Source organism: Schistocerca nitens, chromosome 2, assembly GCF_023898315.1.
Source record: "Schistocerca nitens isolate TAMUIC-IGC-003100 chromosome 2, iqSchNite1.1, whole genome shotgun sequence".
NCBI classification, from domain to species: Eukaryota; Metazoa; Arthropoda; class Insecta; order Orthoptera; family Acrididae; genus Schistocerca; species Schistocerca nitens.
In genome coordinates, this window is record NC_064615.1 from 893351920 (window position 1) to 893373723 (window position 21804).

General features: G+C 42.9%; 1 protein-coding gene across 1 annotated transcript in view; it reads right to left on the bottom strand.

The window, feature by feature from the left end:
- The window catches only part of LOC126235422 (uncharacterized), a 128944-nt gene extending 113362 nt beyond the window's left edge, over window positions 1-15582 (bottom strand). Inside the window, exon 1 of the mRNA XM_049944146.1 lies at window positions 15494-15582. Coding sequence (XP_049800103.1) covers window positions 15494-15582 — 89 coding nt within the window. The remainder of the gene's footprint in view (window positions 1-15493) is intronic.
- Between the last annotated feature and the right edge of the window lie 6222 nt (window positions 15583-21804).

A 21804-nucleotide genomic window follows, 5' to 3' on the forward strand; every position in this document is an offset into this window, starting at 1 on the left:
ATTATTCTGTATGTTATTGTTGTCAGCAACTTGGGTGCATGAGCTGTTAAGCCGATTGTCAGCTCTTGCAGTTTTCGGAATTGTGTGGATGATATTTTTCCGGAAGTGGAGTGGTATGTCGCCAGACTCATGCATTCTGTTCACCGACGTGAATAGTCGTTGTGTTGCCGCTTCACTCAATGATTTTAGAAATTCTGATGGAATGCTATCAATCCTTTCTGCCTTATTTGATCGTCAATCCTCCAAAGCTCTCTTAAATTCCGATTCTAATAATGGATCCCGTATGTCTTCCTAATAGACTTCTGTTTCTTCTTGTAACCCATTAGACATATCTTACCCCTCATAGAGGCCTTCAGTGTACCGTTTCCACCTATGAGCTGTCCCCTCTGCATTTAACAGTGGAATTCCCTATTCGCTCTAAATGTTACCATCCTTGCTTTTAATATCATGGAAGACTGTTTTGACTTTTCTGGATGCTAAATCAGTCCTTTCCACTATCATGTCTCTTACGATTTCTTGATACTTTCCCTGACATATTTCGTCTTAGCTTCCCAGCATTTTCTACTTATTTAGTTCCTAAGTAGCTCGTACTTCTGTATTCCCGAATTTCCCGGGGTATGTCTGTACCTACAGCTTTCATCGATCAACTGAAGTATTTCTTGTGTTACCCATGGTTTCTTCGCTGTTACCTACTTCGTACCTATGTGTCTCTTTCAAACTTCTGTAATTGCCCTTTTATAAATGTCCATCTCTCTTCAACTGGACTGGCTACTGAGCTTACATTACGCCAATATAATTCCCGTCCTCACACGGCGAGAGTTTCTACAGCTTGTTTTCGTGCTTGCCAAATCCTACCTTGGCCAGCAAGGTTGCTGGATCTCTCCCCAATTAACTTTCGGAGCTTTGTGGACAGGGCCCTCCAACCATCTCGCGATTCTGACGATCTAACGCACCAGTTGGAGAGACGTTGGCACGGTATCCATCAGGAGGGCGTCCAACGACATAGTAGGTCAATACTAAGCCGAATAAGTGCTTGAGTGAAGGCCAGAGTTTGACCAACGCGTTATTGACTTGCTCAGTTTCTGAACTCTTTGATTTGAATAAATACGCCAATTTTTTCTGAAATTGTAATCATTTGCTTGTCTGTGCCTCCATATATTAGACCCTGGTTTCCACCCCGTTTGGATACTTTCTTCGTGTTTTTTTTCATGTTACAGTGTATTTCCTAGTCTCTCTCTCTGACAGATTACGTGAGGAAGAGAAGGCATGCTGCGATGCACACTGTGGCAAAGTTTAACGAACTAAATAATGCCTGAACAACATCATTTCTTCACAAATATGGAGAGTCGTACAGAACTGAATTCACCTTGAAATACTTATAAAAACATAACACTATGGTCCCTTACAAACAAACTGTGATAACATAACGACCACCATTATTCACCAAGGATTGGGTTGCTTAGTTAGTGGAAAATTGACGCGCACTTGCTCACCCACAAAAATTCCGACTCACATAGGACTGAAAACGAAGTAATGATTGAATAGCTAGAGTCGAGTTGTGATTCGAATCAAAAAGAATCATAAGAGTTAACTGGATGTACGATGCTTGAAGTGAATTCCGGTTTATTGAGAAGCATGTTCGATTCCATCTGAATCCAAGTAAAATCACAGCCGGAATATGACTCCCGAGAACCCCGCACTGCTCATAAAGATGGAGATAATCACTACAGAAGATAACTAAAATTTGATCGAACTCGCATCCGAAAACGCCGTTCAGGTACGTACAAAAACAGCACGTTCTATTTACGTTGTCACGGTGCAGCGAACGTTTACTGCGACTCGTCTAGTCAGTGGTCCAGTAAATTAAGTCCAAAATCCACAGCGCCTCACGTCTGTGTGCCGAGCTCGATTAAACTTGAAGGGGGCTGATTGACCAATCACCAAGATGAATTTGCAAGTAGTAGTAAGCGTCTCCTCCAATTAGAAGGCAACAGGGACAACTCATTGATCCTTAGCCTCAAAATATTTCACTGGCTTCAAAATTCGAACGTGGCATCTCTCGCAGGTGGTTCCGGAGAAACCAACCACGTCGGCACTCGTTTACACGCTTGGTAGACGACCGTCGCGAATGAGGGGCACCACAGCCCGGCTTCGAACTTAACGTTGCAACTGCATTTCCCATGCTGCTACTACAAAGTCAAACAAAGAAATTACAGCTCAATTCACCCAGTAATCACACCTACATTCATTTCAATCAGCGACCGTCTATGTTTAGGACGCTTGCCTACAGCTACACAGTGTGCTGAATGTCAAAGGTCGTAAAAAGAACGATGAAACATCCCAGCATATGAAAATTATGTGCCGGACAACCGTTGCCTTTCGCGGGCATATGGTCTACCAACTTTTCCCCCCTCATTTTGGTTATCATTGTTCTCGGTATTTTGTCTGAGCGGACTTCAAATGACACCCTTTCAAGCTCATCGCAAAATACTTCAATCAGTTTCTTTTTTGGATTGCAGAGAGCCGCCAGTACTCTCACCGAACGCACTGGTATACCGTACCGGGTACTGAGCTACCCAGACACGACTCACAACTGATCCTCACAGCTTTACTTGGGTCAGTACCTCATCACTTACCCTCCAAATTTCACACGATCTCTACTGTGGGACTTACAGGACTAGCAATCCTGGAAGAAATGGTACTGCGGAGACATGGCTTAGCCACAACCTGAGGGATGTTTCCTGATTGAATTTTCCATTCTGCAGCGGAGAGTCAGTGATATGGAACTTCCTGGCAAATTAACATTCTTTGCCTGACCGAGACTCGAACTAGGGACCCTTGCCTTTCGCGGGTGGTCCACCGAACAGCTTTAATCCCCCTGGAAGCTTTATATCAGCGCACACTCTGCTGCAGTGTAGAAAATTCAATCTGCAAGAATAAAAAAACATTCGTTTCCAGCGTCATTTTTCTCCCTGACATGTAAAAGCGTGTGAAAACACAGGCAGCTAAAAGATACTTAGCCTACTAGATTACGAAATTATAAAACCACATCATAATATGAAACTTGGATTGCCTATCAGGGGAAATGCGCAAGTTACCCTGTGTGCTCAGTCAAGACGTAGAGCACATGCAACAGGCTTACACTATGTGATTAAAAGTATGCTGACACCTGGCTGAAAATGACTTAAAAGTTCGTGGCGCCCTCCATCGGTAATGCTGTAATTCAGTGTGTTGTTGGCCCACCCTTAGCCTTGATGACACCTTCCAAACTCGCAGGCATATAATCATTCAAGTGCTGGAAGGTTTCTTGGGGATTGGGAGCCCATTCTTCACGAAGTGCTGCACTGAGGAGAGGGATCTATGTCGATCGGCGACGCCTGACACGAAGTCGGCGTTCCAAAACACCCCAAAGGTGTTCGATAGGTTCAGGTCAGGGCTCTGTGCAGGCCAGTCCATTACAGGGATGTTACTGTCGTGGAACCATTCCGCCAAAGGCCGTGCATTATGAACAAGCGCTCGATCGTGTTGAAAGATGCAATCGCCATCCCCGAATCGCTTTTCAGCAGTGGGAAGCAAGAAGGTGCCTAAAACATCAATGTAGGCCTGTTCTTGGATAGTGCCACCGAAAACAACAAGGGGTGCAAGCCCCTCCATGAGAACCACGAGCACACGATAACACTACCGGCTCCCAATTTTCCGTTGGCACTACACACGCTGGCTGGCAGATGACTTTCACAGGGCATTCGCCATACACACACCCTCCCTTCGGATGGCCACATTGTGTACCGTAATTCGTCATTCTACACGTTTTTCTGTTAAATCGTCCAGTGTTTACGCTCCGTACACGAAGCAAGGGGTCGTTTGGCATTACCGGCCTGATGCGTGGCTTATGGGCAGACACTCGACCATGAAATCAAAGTTTTCTCACCTCCCGCCTAACGGCCATAGTACTTGTAGTGGATCCTGATGCCGTTTAGAATTAGTGTGTGATGATCTGCATAGATGTCTGCCTGTTACACATTACGACCCTCTTCAAATGTCGGCGGTCTCTGTCAATCAACAGACGAGGTCGGTCTGTACGCTTTTGTGCCGTGCGTGTCCCTTCATGTTTCCACTTCACTATCACACCGGAAACAGTGGACCTAGTGATGTTTGAGTGTAGAAAAATGGTTTAAATGGTTCTGAGAACTATGGGACTTAACATCTGAGGTCATCAGTCCCCTAGAACTTAGGACTACTTAAACCTAACTAAGGGCATCACACAACACCCAGCCATCACGAGGCAGAGAAAATCCCTGACCCCGCCGGGAATCGAACCCGGGAACCCGGGCGTGGGAAGCGAGAACGCTACCGCACGACCACGAGATGCGGGCAGACGTATGACAAGTGACACCCAATCACCTTGGCACGTTCTATATCTGTGAGTTCCGCAGAGCGCCCCATTCTGCTCTCTCACTATATCCAATGCCTATTGAGGCCACTGATGTGGAGTACCTGACAGTAGATGGCAGCAAAATGCACATAATATGAAAAACGTATGTTTTTGGGGGTGTCCGGATACTTTTGATCACATAGTGTACGCATATAGTCAGCCGAGAGTTGGGCATTCCTCGTGGGTGTGCATACCATGCTTTGCGGCGACATTTGTGCTTCAGACCGTACAAGATTCAATTTCTACAAGCCCTTCGTGATGGTGACAGAGTTTCGTGAATACATCCTGGGCGTGGAGATGCATGTGCATTGTCCCGCGAAAAACAAAACAATGTAAGAGTAATAATGGTATTTCAGTGAAAATCAGATAATTGCAATAGCGAAAAAAAATTACCCTTTTCGCGTATTTCTCACAGCTCCTTTAGGTCGAATATATGCGGGAAGAAAGATTATGAGTGCTGCTTTCAAAATCAAGAAACATGCAAAAATGATTGGTAACAATGAGTGAGGAAAGGTATTCTACTACAAATGAATGCTAACGCAGTTAGTTTGCCTTATGTAATTTAACTTCTTCTAATTTATCGCAACACATGAATGACACGCCTCTGAGGCGATACCGCAGCTCAATATATCTGTCTGTAGTTTGAAACGTGCTAATGTGAGAGACGTCTAAGTCTGCGTCCCGTTCTTCCGAAGACCAGACCACAAAGGTGAATAATAAATGCGAAAAAGTCTCGCACTGCTAAAGAGAAACGCTAAAGAAAACTAACTCGAATCAGCGATATAATATTTACAGTAGTAGCTTCTGACTGTCTGCGATTAATTTACTAACATTACATGCATTTAATTAAAGATAATGATGGGTACTGCAGAGTGTAACAATTTCTCTCCATGTTTAGTGTTTAGTGATGAGGCTACGTGCCATTTCAATGGAAAAGTGAACCACCGTTAAGATAGCAGACACTTGTAGACGGCACATGCAGAACCATTCACGGTGTCGGCAATATACGGCATACCGTGTACACGTGGAATAGTCTGTGTTTAAATGACGCGACTATCCATACTGGGTTCATCAAGCAAAAACGATGTTACTGGTTTCGGTTGGTGGAAAAATCAACCATGACGAAGTTGGTGCTGTGTGAGACCGACCACATATTAAATTTCTCCGGCACGCAGGTTCTCGCTGTGCGGAAAAACTACCACTACGCTTGTTTGCTCAGGAAAGCCATAGATATTCACAAACACGACAAAAGTTTTAACAAGAAAGTGTAAAGCCTCAGCGTAAACGGTTCCGGGATTTCTGCGCTGCAGCGAACGGTCGTAGCATTTGACACGGTGGAGAAAGTATTTCAGCGGAGTAAATACGACTGGGAAAATAATTCTAGCGACGATTTGAGCAACTCACTGTTGCCATATACGTCAAATTAGCAGGATGATGAAAGTAAGGTGTAATGAACTTTTACTAGGAAGGGAGGGTAGTAATGTGCAACACTCTACCTTTCCAAACATTTACTCATTACTAATCATTACCCTAAAGATCTGGGAGGAAACGTAATTTTTGACGTTAAAGTGTAGAAATTAGACTTACATGGAGAAACGGAATTATTAAATACACACTCAATAAGGATGGTTACATGTTAAATGATCAGCGGCAATTTGCGAGTCAACGTTTTTTGAAGGTTTTAGACAGGTGCTTCAGACCGGTTAATGTCGTTACAGTTCGTTGGTGATCTCCTCTTGTCATTCATTCTCAACAAATTTCTATTGTTTTTTTGTCGAAATATTTTCTATTTTTTCTATTTATGCTTCTTTTTACTGTTATAACGCATTTTTAAAGTTTCCACACCTCCTCCCTGCCTCTCATGTTCCCCCATTTTTCTGCCTAAACATTTCCTTGTCTCTTTTCGATACAACGTGGTAATTGCTATTTACCTATCTGGTTGCTATGCGCATATGTCTTCGAACCCGTACGCCACCTGCCGATGTTCGCTATTTAGTCCACTGAAACAACTTTGTTAGTCGCTTCATGCCACCAACCACATACTAGCCGTTTCACTGCCTTTTAGTTCCATGTACATTTTAATGTGAAACTTTAACGCTTTACCCAGCTCCGATGGAAATGTTTTTGAGTGGATTCTGTTTGGTTTTACTGATGGTCACGCCTATCTTGTTACTCGAATGAGCTGCTTTACCCTGTTGCCAATATAACACTTTACATCTAAGTAATTTTTGTTCATTATACAGTATTTCTGCCCGGTAGATTTGTATATCCTTCACACCTTGATAAATTTAGTAATTATGATGTAAAACTTTCCTCAGTATTCCCATGCACTTCTGAAGAAGACAATTTTACACTTGTTGAATCTATGTTTAAGGGTTATAAAACCTTCAAACCGGCAACTGGTTGGCTGAATTTCTCGCACCATTCATTGATTGACGCAGAGGAGACCGGAAATATACTTCTCGGGCTCGCTGTTGGATAACTGTGCAAGTCCCACAATATTGATCGAAACAACAGTTCTACATATTACGTGGTATTGTGTTGGTAGCATATCCACCGGGAAAGACTGAAAAGTCACGAAGATAGTTATTACCCAGCGTTTGGGAAGGGGAATCTCGGAAACGGTGAACGATCGGCTATTTGAGTGCTATTGTCATTAGAGTGTACGAGAAGTGGTCAGAGGACATGGACCCGCGAGTACGCTACGACGTGCCGGGTGTCAATGCGCTTCATCACAGAGTGTGGAGATCGCAGGCTTGCCCGTTTTATAAAGCAGGATAGGCGGTAATTTATGTTGGATCTGACAACAGAGTGCAGTGCAGGTGCAGGCACAAGGTATGTGGATCTCACCGTTCAGTGAACGTGGGGTTTCACGGCACACGTCTACGTGTTGTCACGTTGACTCAACAACATCGTAAATTACGATTACAGTAAGAACAATATCGCTAAGATTTGCCAGTAGATCAAGCCTTGTCGGATTATCGACGTTTTCTGTTACACTAGGTCGACAGCCGTGTCCAGATACACCGTCATCGTGAAAACAAGTGCTCTAAAAATGCACCGCACGACGGATGCAAGTTTGTGAGGGCAATGTTATTAAAAGGGTAACATTCACCTGAGTTTGCGTAACAGAAGGCCTCAATACATGTAAATTATTGTAGGTAAGCTGTACCCCATCATGATTTATGCATTACCCGAAGGCGATGGTCTGTTCCAGCAGGATAATGGTCCGTCTGCCAATGCCAGGATCGTGTTTAGTGGTTCGAGGCGGATGACACTGAACTCACGTTGACGTCGTAGAATCAAAATTCACCTGATCTGAATCCAATGGAAAACGTCTGGGACGCTATCGGGCGTCAGCACTGTGTCCACAATCTACCAGCCAAGCATTTAAGAGGATTGCATGACCTGTGTGTACATACGTGGTGTCGCATAAGAAACCTACCAATGGCTAACCGAATCCATATCACGCATAATCACTGTTGAATTGCGTCCCAAAAGTGGACCAGGTGCGCTGTTTTGCTCCACATTTCATGTATCCAGTTTCTTCTTCGTGCGATTTCTAGTGGCCTAAGTTCGACTGTTGTACTCCAGACATATACCACCATAAACGTTTTCCGCATTATCAATAGAGCTCTTTTATTAAAGTAAAACTGCCTTCACATTTGCGAATTTACTCTTGGTATCATCGTTGCCTCAGTCATCCAGTTTAATCTTGATTTCTATATACGATCATTCTTTCCCGCTTTCACTACCGTGTCGTTAATAAACTTTTTCGTTAAGCAAGTCGTTATTTTTCTATTGTAATCACTAATGTACAGGTGCAGTAGGTGCTGGTCAGGATGATCATGGATTAGGACTTATAAAGGGAGCTCTTCGTTAAAATTAAGAGGTATTTAAAGACAATTCTATGTATTCTGGTGTACGGAATACAACTGGGTGCGCTTAGAAAGCTAGACCATTAACCAGACAAGCTGGTCATGGAAGAGTGTCGTTTTGAAGCTGGAAACAAGTTCGTAACAAACAGGAGAACGAGTATACGGTGTACGTCATATTCAGCTGGAGGTTGGAACTGAGAGAGAGTGTTCTATCCAGGATCAGCGCTTGCCGGCCGCGGTGGCCGTGCGGTTCTAGGCCCTTCAGTCTGTGATGTCCTTAGTTAGGTTTAAGTAGTTCTAAGTTCTAGGGGACTGATGACCTAAGATGTTAAGTTCCATAGTGCTCAGAGCCATTTGAACCATTTTTTTTTTTTTTTTTTTTATCAGCGCTCCAGATTCGACCTGAAGCGAACACCTGATATCTCTCCCGTGCACCTTGTTGGCTGTTCGAAAGTAGTAAGTAGGTGATGTTGTTTGGTTTGTGGGGAGCTCAGCTGCGCGGCCATCAGCGCACGTACGAAGCCCAGATTTCTACACAGTTCATTTTCTTTTTACAGTCCAATATAGGCACTCTCACAAATGATGATGATGATGATGATGATGATGATGATGATGATGATGATGACGACACAAACACCCAGTACCCGTAGTGCGTAGGGGTTTGTTAATCAGAGTGTACAGGAACAAACAGCCTCTGTTGGGGCGACGATCCTAATCATCTCAATTTGCACTCGAACATCAAAGACGAAAATGTAAGTGGAAAAAATTCGGAAACAATAGAAATTCGCGATGTTCCCTGGAGCGGCCAAGCATCGGCACGATGCCTTCGCCTTTATTACGTCTATCGTTAAGCTATACTCATTTCTAAGCAGGATGGTCGTTCGTTTCAACAACTTTGTCTTCCTCATTCCCAGTCAGACGGGCCATGTGCATCATCGAACGTGTTCCCTTCGCAGTTTTATTCTACTTTCGTGATGTTCTGTCATTTACTTCACTGCTTCATCGCCCAATTGAAAAATAATGGTGATAAGCTGCAACCCTCTCTTACAGGCATTTTACATTTTGTGTTTCTTCCAGATTAATTGTTTTCATTTTGATTTTACAATTGTTGGTTTGTCGATCTTCTAAGGATTGTGAACTTCTTATTCTTCTTTACAATGCCGAAGGCTTCCATAGCTCTTCGAATTCGGGTAGTGTATCCTCACATTCCTGCAGTCTTTACTAAGTGCAGTATTTTAATTGTATCTCTGGCGCCGTTCCCTTCCTAGAACTACACTCTAAAACAAAAAATTTGTGTTTGCTAACGTTGCAAGCGTTAATCTGCTTGCACCACGAGTTAGAAAATTTCACTGCTATTGACTTCTTTGCTATTGTTGTCACATCCTGATCTATTCGGGTTTAATTCATTGTTGCATAAGCTGCGACACAGTCGCTGATAATAAAAGGATTATCTAGGAATTGGAGAATTAATTTCCTTCATTCCATTCTACCATAATAGAAAATTTGTCCTCACGCATTCGATTTTGGTCAGTGGTGACCAGAAGTTAAAACATATCCAAATATAATAACTCTGACGATGTCGCAAGGCACTGCGGGCACGGTGAGATTTTTTTAGGGGGTTGGAGAGCCCGTTGGCCGTGGGGGGGGGGGGGGGGGGGAGGAATGCTTTGTACAATGTAGCCATCGTAACTTTTTTGTAATAGGATATGTTTTAAATAGATCTGAAGATGTTCACCACTGACTGAAATCGGAATTATGAGGACAATGTTTCGTTGTCATACACTGCTAGAAAAGAAACATTGTCATTGTTGTTTGCACACTTTGTTCCAGGCGATTGCCGAAGAAGTCATGTGCGACAAGGGAGCAACGCACTCTATGAACCTGTGTATAAATCGCCTGGTTAAGAGATTACCGCTAATCAACTTGATGGACGCTGCTTATAGTTTTCCCATGTTCCTTTACTCTAGAATCACGAGCTAGGGTTCCGGAACAGCGTAATAGAATAAAAAACGCAGAAGTTTTCACCAAACTCAAGAATTATTTCTTTCCGACGACTGAGACGTATGTAGCGTCTGATTGGGATGTGAGTGTAGCTGCGTTCGCTTTCACAGCTGCATGATATACGCCAAGAATCTGTAGTCTTGACAGAGCTATTTTGCGGTTAAGGCATTTTCTCTCCCCTTCAGTGAAAGGCGTAGTGGGTTCGAAAGGGTGAGGGGCGGGGGATGGTGGGAATGCTTTATACATCACGACAGCGGCGCGTAGTTGGCTGCCTGACAAGGGAGATGGGAGGGGGGTGGGGGTCGGCGGGGGAGCAGCGCGACGGCTTCGATTTCTTGCGGTAACAGAAGATGAAAGCGGACTCACACCGAGACGCAGGCCAAATAAACAGAAAGGACACTGTATGAGTTCCTGAAAATGAATCTCAGTTTAAGAAATATAATTTTCATTTGTATAATCCTACAGGGGAACTGGCAATTAGATAACTGTACAAGTTAGTGTATAGTATCTGTGAGACAGGGGATATATCACTGTACATTTGGGAGAGTATCATCGGCAAAATGTAAAAGGAAACATAGGCAGAGAAATGCGTTTATCGGACAACCAGCTCAACAGTTCGTGCTTTCAGTTTGGTGTCAAGAATAATTTTCAAAATAGCAAATAAGAAGGAAATCTAGATGACGACCATTGTAGCTTTACGCAACCTAAATGCACCAAAAACAGTTCTTAAGTTGCTGTTGATAATGGAACCAATACTTCAGTGTGCTCGAGACACTTTCACAGGATTTACCGACATAGGAAAAACGTTTGACTACGTGAATAAAAAAAAATGGCTCTGAGCACTATGGGACTCAACTGCTGAGGTGATTAGTCCCCTAGAACTTAGAACTAGTTAAACCTAACTAACCTAAGAACATCACAAACATCCATGCCCTAGGCAGGATTCGAACCTGCGACCGTAGCGGTCTTGCGGTTCCAGACTGCAGCGCCTTTAACCGCACGGCCACTTCGGCCGGCCGTGAATAAAAGATGCTGGAAATTCTGAGACAAATAGTTTCAGAGAAAAATGTGTATTACACAAAACATACGACAACCAAGAGGGAGCTTTAAGAATATAAGACAAAGAGATAAGAGCTCCAATTAAAAAGTATGTATGACAAAGATGTAGTCTTTCCTCCCTAGTGTTCAATATGTACGTCGAAAGACAATGACGAAAAAAAAAGAAAGGTTCAGGAGTGTAACTGAAATTCAAGGAGAAAGATATTATCTTCAGTGAACGTAAGGAAGAATTACAGGACCTATTGAAATGAATACGTTAATAACCACAAAATAAGGGCTAAGGATTAACAGAAAGAAGAAAAAAGTACTGACGAGTAGCATATATTCACTGATTTTCTGCCTAAACGCATGTGAAAAGTTCCTTACCAGCAATCGGTAGAAGGTAATAGTAATGAGACCCGTCAATACTTCCAACTTTTCTCGACGACGTTATACAGTCTGGAACTCGACTAAATGAAATACGCTTATTGTCGTGTTCTTTTCACCAATAAACACATTGTCGTGACAAGTGATACCCAAAGAAACCTCTTTTCCCTAATAATCAAAGAACATTCGTATTGCTCATAGTCCGTAGCCATAGAGTATTATTCAAGAATGCCAGTCAAATGAAAAAGGATTATTTCATATCCGGCGTTTGCGATTCCACAGGCTTTGCATTATACCGTAAGTATATAGTCCTTCACGTTCCAAGAACACGGGAAAATGAGCAAGAGTCATCTACGTCACATTACCAAAGAGTTATTCTCCTAATGTTAAGATTATGTGACATCTGGAAAGCTTAGATTTTAATCATTCGAATGCATACTAGTGTCGAGGCATAATGTCGAAAGTTCGTGTGTGAAACTGCCTTAAGTACAGAATGTAATTCACTAAGTGTCTCAACTACGACCAAATGAAAATTGCTTTCTTCGAACGATCGTGGCATTACACTTCAGGATACAGCGATACGATTGTGCTCTCATGAGATAAGATATGCGTGACTACACATTGTTCAATTAAAACGAAATTAAGTTGGATTGGCCTTAAAGCAGTACGGCGGGTAAAATAACACACTCACAAATAGGAACAAATGAGCAGCGTCTGGCAGTCGTAGCGATTGGCGCTGGTGAGCCAGTGATTACCATAAACGAATAGGGGGTGAGCACTAGCGCGCACTCGTAGTCCAGTTGACGGGCATCAGTCATGGGGAACCCTGGATAGTGCGAACTATGCTTCAACAGCAAGTAAGCCCAATGTTGTCGCTACCTCGAGACAATAGTAGGAACAAGGATGACGTCATTTCCATTTCCTTCAGTGATCAGTTCATGGCCAGCCAACCACGTACCAGGAAGGAGCAACGAAGGAGATTGGGGGCGTTAAGAGGCGTCCTGGCTGATGCTACTCAACCTAATACAACAAAAAATGGAACTAATGTACTAAGAGGATGAATTACTCACACATAGAGCAAGACAGTATATTAATGCACATTGACCACCGACCCTTTACTTACATGTTAGGAATCATTGCCTACAACTCCTCATAGTTTGTTAATCCTAGGAAACTCACGGGAACAGAATGTAGCTGAACGTCATCATGAAACTTTTTCGCGTGTGAAATATTTTGGATGCTGTCTTGGTTATTTCTAGTTGTTCTAATTCTCAAACGTGTATATTTCCATCTGTACCTTATGATGTCTGGTGTCAGGTACTTTGCGTAACACACTCACCACCCCATTACCCGTTAAAGCTGCGAATACTGTCAGAGAAAAACGATTTTTAGTAACTGTCCGTTTGGGCTCAAATCTATCTCACTTTACTTTCATCGTTTTTCCAAGAGACTTGCGTAGGAGAGAGCTGTGGTGTCACTGCCAGACACCACACTTGCTAGGTGGTAGCTTAAATCGGCCGCGGTCCATTAGTACATGTCGGACCCGCGTGTCGCCACTGTGTGATCGCAGACCGAGCGCCACCACAAGGCAGGTCTCGAGAGACTGACTAGCACTCGCCCCAGTTGTACGGCGACGTTGCTAGCGACTATACTGACGAAGCCTTTGCTCTCATTTGCCGAGAGACAGAATAGCCTTCAGCTAAGTTAATGGCTACGACTTAGCAAGGCGCCAATTGTCAGTGTATGTATCTTACGAGTCTCATTTGTATAGTCAAGAGAGATGTACCAAAGGAAGCATTAAAAGTTAAGTATATTCCAAAGATACGTATTTTCTTTATCACATTCATTAAGTCTCCTGTTTCAGACCTCACTCCATCCTTCGTGAGTTAGCGCGTGCATCTTGGCCGCCTCTTTCAATTAATGTGCGTAGTGTTGGCAAGTCTGCCGACACTACAAGAGCAATAAATTTATTAACTCTTCTAGGATCGTTCGTTCTGTCACAGGAGATCAACGAGCATCTGCGTTGTGCTTTCGCCCTTACTAAATGAACATGTGACGAAATACACTGCACTTCTTTCGATCCGTATTTACTCTATCAATACTAACTGGTAAAGTTCCCAGACAGAAAGCCGCGCTTGGTTGCCACGCGGTCTAGGGCGCCTTGACACGGTTCGCGCGGCTGCGCCCTTCGGAGGTTCGAGTCTTCCTTTGGGCATGGGTGTATGTGTTGTCCTTAGCATAAGTTACTTTAAGATAGATTAAGTAGTGTGTAGACCTAGGGACCCATGACCTCAGCAGATTGTTCCCATAGGAACTTACCACCACCACGAACAGACAGAAGAGCAATACTCAATTATCGGTCGGACGGGGGTTTTAGATTCTTCGAATGATCCTCAGGTTCACATCTGTCTTTTATAAGAACAGTTTCATGTAGTAGACCCCTTTAAATCGCTTTGTACGCTTATTTCCAAGTATGTAATTGATATGGCTGCTTGCACTGACTTAATCATATAATAATAATAATGGAGCATTGCCTCTACTTACGCACAACACGCTACATCTTTGAATGCTGAAGAACAACTGCCAATCACCAAACCAAGCATCGATCCTGTACAGGTCTTTCTAATGAGTTTATTTGCTATTGCAATAATCGGAGCCTTTACTAGTGATACAAATTCCCAAATCCGCAACTACCGTGGATATACTTATCTTTCTTTATTTGACGTAGAAATTCGCCAAACAGCCGTGCAAATTCAGAATTTATTTTTTTCGCTACCAGATCGGCAATTCGGTATGTCATCTTCAGGCCCCATATGAACCTCTCAAAAATTATTGGCGTTGGCATACTGAGACCATCTGCTTCTGGATGTCGTGAATTCCCAAGTGCTTCCTTCGAAAACTTCACTTATCTTTCGGTCGTTTGTTGTACATGGTTGCGGGTCTATAGCTTCACATGTTGACTGAAATGTTTTTTTTTTTTCTTTTTGTAACTTCATAAATAACAATAAAAAATGTCGAATAATGTTTCTCATTTGTCGTTTAGTACAAAAATAATAACACAAGTATGATGCAGTGTAATATCTCACTGCGTCATGCTATGCAGAAATAACACAGGGCCACCTGTAGCTGCCAAAGCGTCCGCTTGCTACATCAGTCGATAGTGCGGCGTGACTGGCCCCACAAGCACATCGATTGCCCAAGTGGCCTCCTTTAACTAAGTCTACTGCTTTTGTACTAGTAGCCTGTGACGTCATTCTCATGCCGTCAACCAAACCCTACATCTGAGTCACAATGGGTTTTCTGGATCAAGATTTACTTAATTTTAAGCTCTGCTGATGGCCAGTTGTGCAGGTAATTCATGGTGTCCAAAGAACTCTGCGGATCCCTCATAAATGGCGGTTCCTTTTGCAGTATGTGCAGGACTGGACCTCTATGTATTCCGTCACCACACTCGCTGATATACTTCGCTGGCCAGGTATAGCCTGTACCTTATCTCGGGAGGCTGTTTGTCAACAGAAGAAACGCTGAGCTCTCTACCACCAAGTCCCCGGCAGCCGTCATACGATTGGGGTGCAAGTGGCGTAGATACTTGGCGTGTAGGTCGCGGTAAACAGCACTTCAGTTGCAGGCACCTATTACCGTCCGCGTGGTCACGTCAGCTCAGTCCCTCGACAGCGATTTCCGGCCCGGGGTACAGGCCGACCATCATCCGCCTCTCATCTACGCTTCGGACAACAGCGCCTGCCATTGCTGCTACCCGTCAGACGGCACCGTCTCAGGCTTTCGCCGGACCATCAGCCGCTGGACGTCCGTCAGCTGCTCCTCGATAAGGACATCTGGCTCCATGGCTCACAAGCCCACAGGCACATGGTACGTGGCGCTGATCATCCACTGTACCTTCCAACTCACCACCACTTCCTATGATCATAGTGGGCGTTCGCTGCGCCGCTTGAAGGTGGACGCTTCTCTGGTACTCGAGTGTGGACAGTCGCCCTCTAAGCTGTACCGATTTTAGTTCAAGATTAATAAACAAAGGGTCGTTATTGTAATCATAATCGAGATATTTTCTTCTCGCCTTTTGAATGAAATAGATCAACTGCTTTAAGAGGCTCTCCTACAATGTGAAAGCGCTCTAGGTCAACAAATATCTATAATGTTAGATCAAACCAACTTTCATGAATCAGAATTCAGACTATGACGAACAAAACTATTTTTATCTGTAACAATCAATTTGAAATACTCCGTAAGACGAACAGAAAACGCCGCACCATGAAGTAATTACCCGAATAGGATTAAAATCGGTAGATGTGAAGCACGTACGCAGACACACAAATTATTACAATTTCAGAAAAAGTTCATAATTTATTCAAGAGAGAAAGCTTCACAAATTGAGCAAGTCAATAACGCGTTGGTCCACATAAGGCCCTTATGTAAGCAGTTATTCGGCTTGGCATTGATTGATAAATTTGTTGGGTATCCTCCTGAAGGATATCGTGCCAAATTCTGTCCAAATGGCGCGTTGGACTGTAGAGTTCCCGAGGTAATTGGCGGGCCCTGCCCACAATTTTCTAAACATTCTTGACTGGGAAAGATCCGGCGACTTTGTTGGCGAAGGTAGGGTTTGGCAAGCCGAAGACAAGCAGTAGGCACTCTCGCTGTGTTCAGACAGCCATTATCTTGCTCAAGTGTAAGACCAGGATGGTTTGCCATGAAGGCCGATAAAACGGGGTATAGAATGTCGTCGACATACCGCTCTGCTGTAAGGGTGCGGATGACTACTAGAGGGGAACTGCTATCAAATGAAGTGCCACCCCAGACCATCACTTCTTGTAATTGGATCGTATAATGGGCGACAAATAGGTTGGTATCTAACCGCTGTCCAGAGTGCTTCCAGGCTCGTTTTCGCTGGTCATGGGAGCTCGTTTCGAAGCGAGATACATCACTGAAGGCAATTCCCGTCCAGTAAGTGAGATTCCAGGTCGGAGCTCTTTTTGTCCTAGATGGTATTTCGTGTACAGCTTGCCACAGTCAAATATAGGACCCCAAGCCTTCATCAGGCAATCTTGTTGGTGCTTACTTTTAATGAAAATAATAGGTTCCAGTTTATTATCAAAGTCTTTTAAAAGTCTTCTTTGAAAAGAGTGAGGTCTAATTTTGTTGCCTATCCTTACAACAGTCCTCTTACTGTCGATCGAATTTCAAAACTTTCCACGCGGAGACTGCTGTGTAAAATACAGTGATACATTAAAAACTGTGGACAAATTCCATCTTTTAGGCAGTAGTCTTATACGGACTTTCAAAGAAATTACTTCCAGTAGTTCCTCTTCGACACTAAAGTTATTTAAAATCTTCTTTACTGTTGCATCAGTAGACACATCTAATTTCATTAAAAAAGTAACACTCATCTAAGTCTGTTTTCAATTGAGAAAAATACGTCATTAACGTTTTCTGAACTCTTCTTGTGACCATTCTTGATGAAAATTAAAGGGATTTTATAACAGTTACTACTTAAAACTTGTTTTTGAAATTGTGAAGCAACGCATCACCAGCTTGTCTAAATAATTCCTTTGGGAATTCACGATGTTCAGAGGTTTTCCTCATTTCCGTCAGTACATTCAAACATGATACGTAGTAAGATTGGGCCGGCCGAAGTGGCCGTGCGGTTAAAGGCGCTGCAGTCTGGAACCGCAAGACCGCTACGGTCGCAGGTTCGACTCCTGCCTCGGGCATGGATGTTTGTGATGTCCTTAGGTTAGTTAGGTTTAACTAGTTCTAAGTTCTAGGGGACTAATGACCTCAGCAGTTGAGTCCCATAGTGCTCAGAGCCATTTGAACCATTTAGTAAGATTGGCAGCCACATTTTTGTCTATTGGTTTTGCGAACACATTTTTCTGAAAATTTAATCGGTTTCAATGTTTCCTGATTCTTTTCTTTCCTGAGTTCACAGGATAAGGGAAACTCAAGATTCAGACTTGCGTGCACAGTTTTGAAATGTCTCTAGACGCTTGCCTTTCACACAAGGGCAATAGTAACTTGAAGCAATGAAGAAATGTGTGCACCGTTTCTTTCTGTTACCCAAAATTCATACTGCCATTTTCCATATTTCTTATAATCAACTTATTATGCCTCAAGTCGTTACACTACGTGCTATTTTCTTGAGAAGAGATAATGTTTGAAGATCTGTGACATAAAATTTCCGTGACAAGCGAACACGAACGTTGAAATCAGATTTACTTTGTCGTGCTGAATTGTAATGACGTTCTCGCAAAGTGTGTAAGGATATATGCATATTCAGCGTCAACAGCACACACAAATTATTTACAGCGTTCTGCCTACGTCCGTTCCACGTACTATTACATCGCAGAATTTGGTAGTACACCGAACGGCATGATACTGAACGACTTCTCCCGAAACATACGGAACCAATAATCCGCAAAGATAAATGAAATAATGTTGCATCTCGTGGCTTGCAAGTGGCGGTTGATTGAACTAACGCGGGAAACACGATTAGGTTTGATTAACACGGTTCTAGAGCTTCAAGAGAAGTGTTGGTAACCATTCTAAGCGCGTTAGCAAACAAAACTTGTGGCGAACGTGTGCGCACGTTCGGTGCTACGAAAATAAAATTGCCATTTTTATTCAACAAGTTTTCTTTCGCATTCGGCAGTCACGCGTTCTACGAAATAAGCACTCGCGACCTACAAGTGCATCGCGATCCCTGCATGTAGTGAAACGGGAAAAGGCAGAAAGGAAAGAAAGAAAAAGAAAAACTGCCCAGGTGTAAGTAGGACTCCCGCACTAAGCGTTCCGTACAAACTTAATGATTTATATAGACAGTACATCTATTCCGAGAATCGAGGGTCTCGACGAATTTTTGCTCTTATCGATATCGATACTGGCAAAATATCGGTCCCAAGGATTCCAAGGTTTTCCAGAATATTTTAATTTCAGGTCTGAAGTCGAATAACAAATGAAAAAAGAAACCATTTTTCGTGTGATACAAGTAAAACTTAAAAATTTTTTGACTTTTTTTCCTTTAGCTGTACTGTAAAGCAGTTCTTCTCGCCAAATTTCGTGATTCTGCGTCAACGGACGGCATTTTTTTTTACGTGTGACATAATTTTTTTCCTTTGCATGTAGTGCGAAACCTTGGTTCTTGGGAAATGCCATGATTCTAGGTCAACGGGAAGTAACTTGTAGGTTTTGACGAATGGGTTTGCGAGTATCAAAATATGTGGCGTAAATGACCACATCTTTTGCTTGCTCACACCCAAACGTCCATATATCAGACACTCAGATCAGCACCAAACGTTGTATGTAGATAATCAACGAAAACGCCGATTTAGTTCGTGCTGTGTGCTGTTGTTCAGTAGAACATGCGTAGACGGTTATTAAGAGTAACACCAGAACTATGCAATGCAGGAAAAGTGAATTGTGAATAACTGTGTTCAAGATCTCGCATGGGTGAGTTGGTAGAAAGTGAGACTCGAAGGGTCTCGCACTGAAACCCCGCTGATGATGACTTTATTTTGAATTGTTTACGTGTGAAATTGTTATATAGGAGAACATTTTCATAAAATGTAAAAGGTCTTTTCGGAATTTGTTCATTTGGCAGTTTGCTTTCCCTTCGTTAGTTGAAAGTAACAAAACCATAGAGTACGTTTGTATAGATAAGCGTCGTGCTCCATCTCTGCAAATGTACTTTATAGGTTTCCAATTTTGAACTAACAAAGCGAAAGCAGGCTACCAAAATAACATTGCTACTAACTCCGAAAAATCCTTTCACATGTTAGGAAAATATTCTCCTATACAACAGTTTCATACGTAAAGAGTTGAAAAAAATTGTAACCAGTGGGGGTCGAACGCGGAACCAACAGCACGATAACCTCACGCTCTGCCACCTCCTCACCTTCATTTTTTATTCATTTTTTAACTTGTGAAGTTGGTTTATTTGTCACAACGGAGTACAAAATAATGCCAGGTATTACAAAACATGCAGTACTGCAAACCTTACACATAAACTGTATCGTGGGCAGAATACAACTAATTAGAGTATTACTATTCAGTCATTCATGTATTTCTCATTTTGTCTCAATAAATCATCATAATCGTCTCGTGGCACGTCAAGGCTTTGGGCTCCTCCTTGCAATAATGACCCAAGTGAGAACTTCAACGCAATTAATCACAGTTACGCTTTTCCTCTTCGGCGTAGTTCTGTGTTACTTTTAATTAGCGTTTACGCAGGTTCTCCAGGGTGACAGCAAACGGCACGAACTAAATTGGTGTTTTCATTGACACTATATCGACGTACAACGTTTGGTATCGATCTGAGTGTCTGACAGATGGAGGTTTGGGTGTTACAAGCTTCATTTATTACACTGCCTAGTAACAATAGACCTCAGTATTTTACATAAATTTCAAATGGTTCAAATGGCTCTGAGCACTATGGGTCTTACCATCTGTGGTCATCAGTCCCCTAGAACTTAGAAATACGTAAACCTATCTAACCTAAGGACATCACACACATCAATGCCCGAGGCAGGATTCGAACCTGCGACCGTAGCGGTCACGCGGTTTCAGACTGAAGCGCCTAGAACCGCACGGCCGCACAGACCGGCCTTTAATTTCAACTTCATACGTCTACCCGCTCCTGAGAAAAAGGGGTCTTAATAGGCGGACTGACTTACTGACTGTCTGAGAACAAAAACAAAAGAAAATGGTTTGATATAATTACAAATGAACAATTTTCATTTTATTCTACTGTAAAATATTTATTCTGGCTAAATTTCATGATTCTACATCGACGGAGACGTGGACAGACAGTACTGACAACAAGTGACAATTTTTTGCGTGTTATATATTCACAAGGAAACGGCCTTGCCCCAGTGGATACACCGGTTCCTGTGAGATCACCGCAGTTAAGCGCTGTCGGGCGTGGTCGGCGCTTGGATGGGTGACCATCCGCGTCTCCATCCACTGTTGCCATTTTTTGGGGTGCACTCAGCCTCGTGATTCCAATTGATGAGCTACTCGACCGAATAGCAGCGGCTTCGGTCAAGAATACCATCATCACGATCGGGAGAGCAGTGTGCTGACCCCATGCCCCTCCCATCCGTATCCTCCACTGAGGATGACACGGCGGTCGGATGGTCCCCGTAGGCCACTCATGGCCTGAAGACGGAGTGCTTTATATGTATATATATATAAATTGTTTTCGGATTCTCTCCTATGGTTGTATTGTCAAACCTTGCCTTTCCCCAAATTTCGTCATCCTTGTTCAACAGGAAGTACCCTATGTGTTTTGCTTAATGAGTTTCCGAGTACCAAAATATTTAACGTATTTTTGATTGCATACAAATACAAACCTCACTTTTTTGCTGGCAAGGAACTGTGTACCTTAATATGATATAGATTTGTACTTGATACGTCCACCCGTTAATCGGAATAAGGGTTACGGACGGACAACGTAGTGATTCAGTAAGGGTTCAGCTTTGCCCATTGAGGTACACAGAACACTAAAAAGAAGACTGTTTAACTGTACTACTAGTTTTACACGATTCTGTAACCCGACAGTCTTCCTATAACTAACTGTGTTTTAAGTGTACACGGTATGCTTTCACGGCCAACGTTTACTTCAGTTAAGATTGTAGTCGATATACATGGTGGTCCATTGATAGTAACCGGGCCAAATATCTCACGAAATAAGCATCAAATAAAAAATTACAAAGAAGATGTCTAGCTTGAAGGGGGAAACCATATGGCGCTACGGTTGGCCCGTTAGATGGGGCTGCCATTGGTCAAACGGATATGAACTGCGTTTTTTTAAATAGGAACCCCCATTTTTTATTACATGTTCTTGTAGTACGCTAAGAAATATGAATGTTTTAGTTGGACCACTTTTTTCGCGTTATAATAGATGGCGCTGTAATAGTCACAAACGTATAAGTACGTGGTATTACGTAACATTCCGCCAGTGCGGGCGGTATTTGCTTCGTGAATCATTACCCGTATTAAAATGGACCGCTTATCGATTGCGCAAAAGGTCGACATCGTGTTGATGTATGGCTA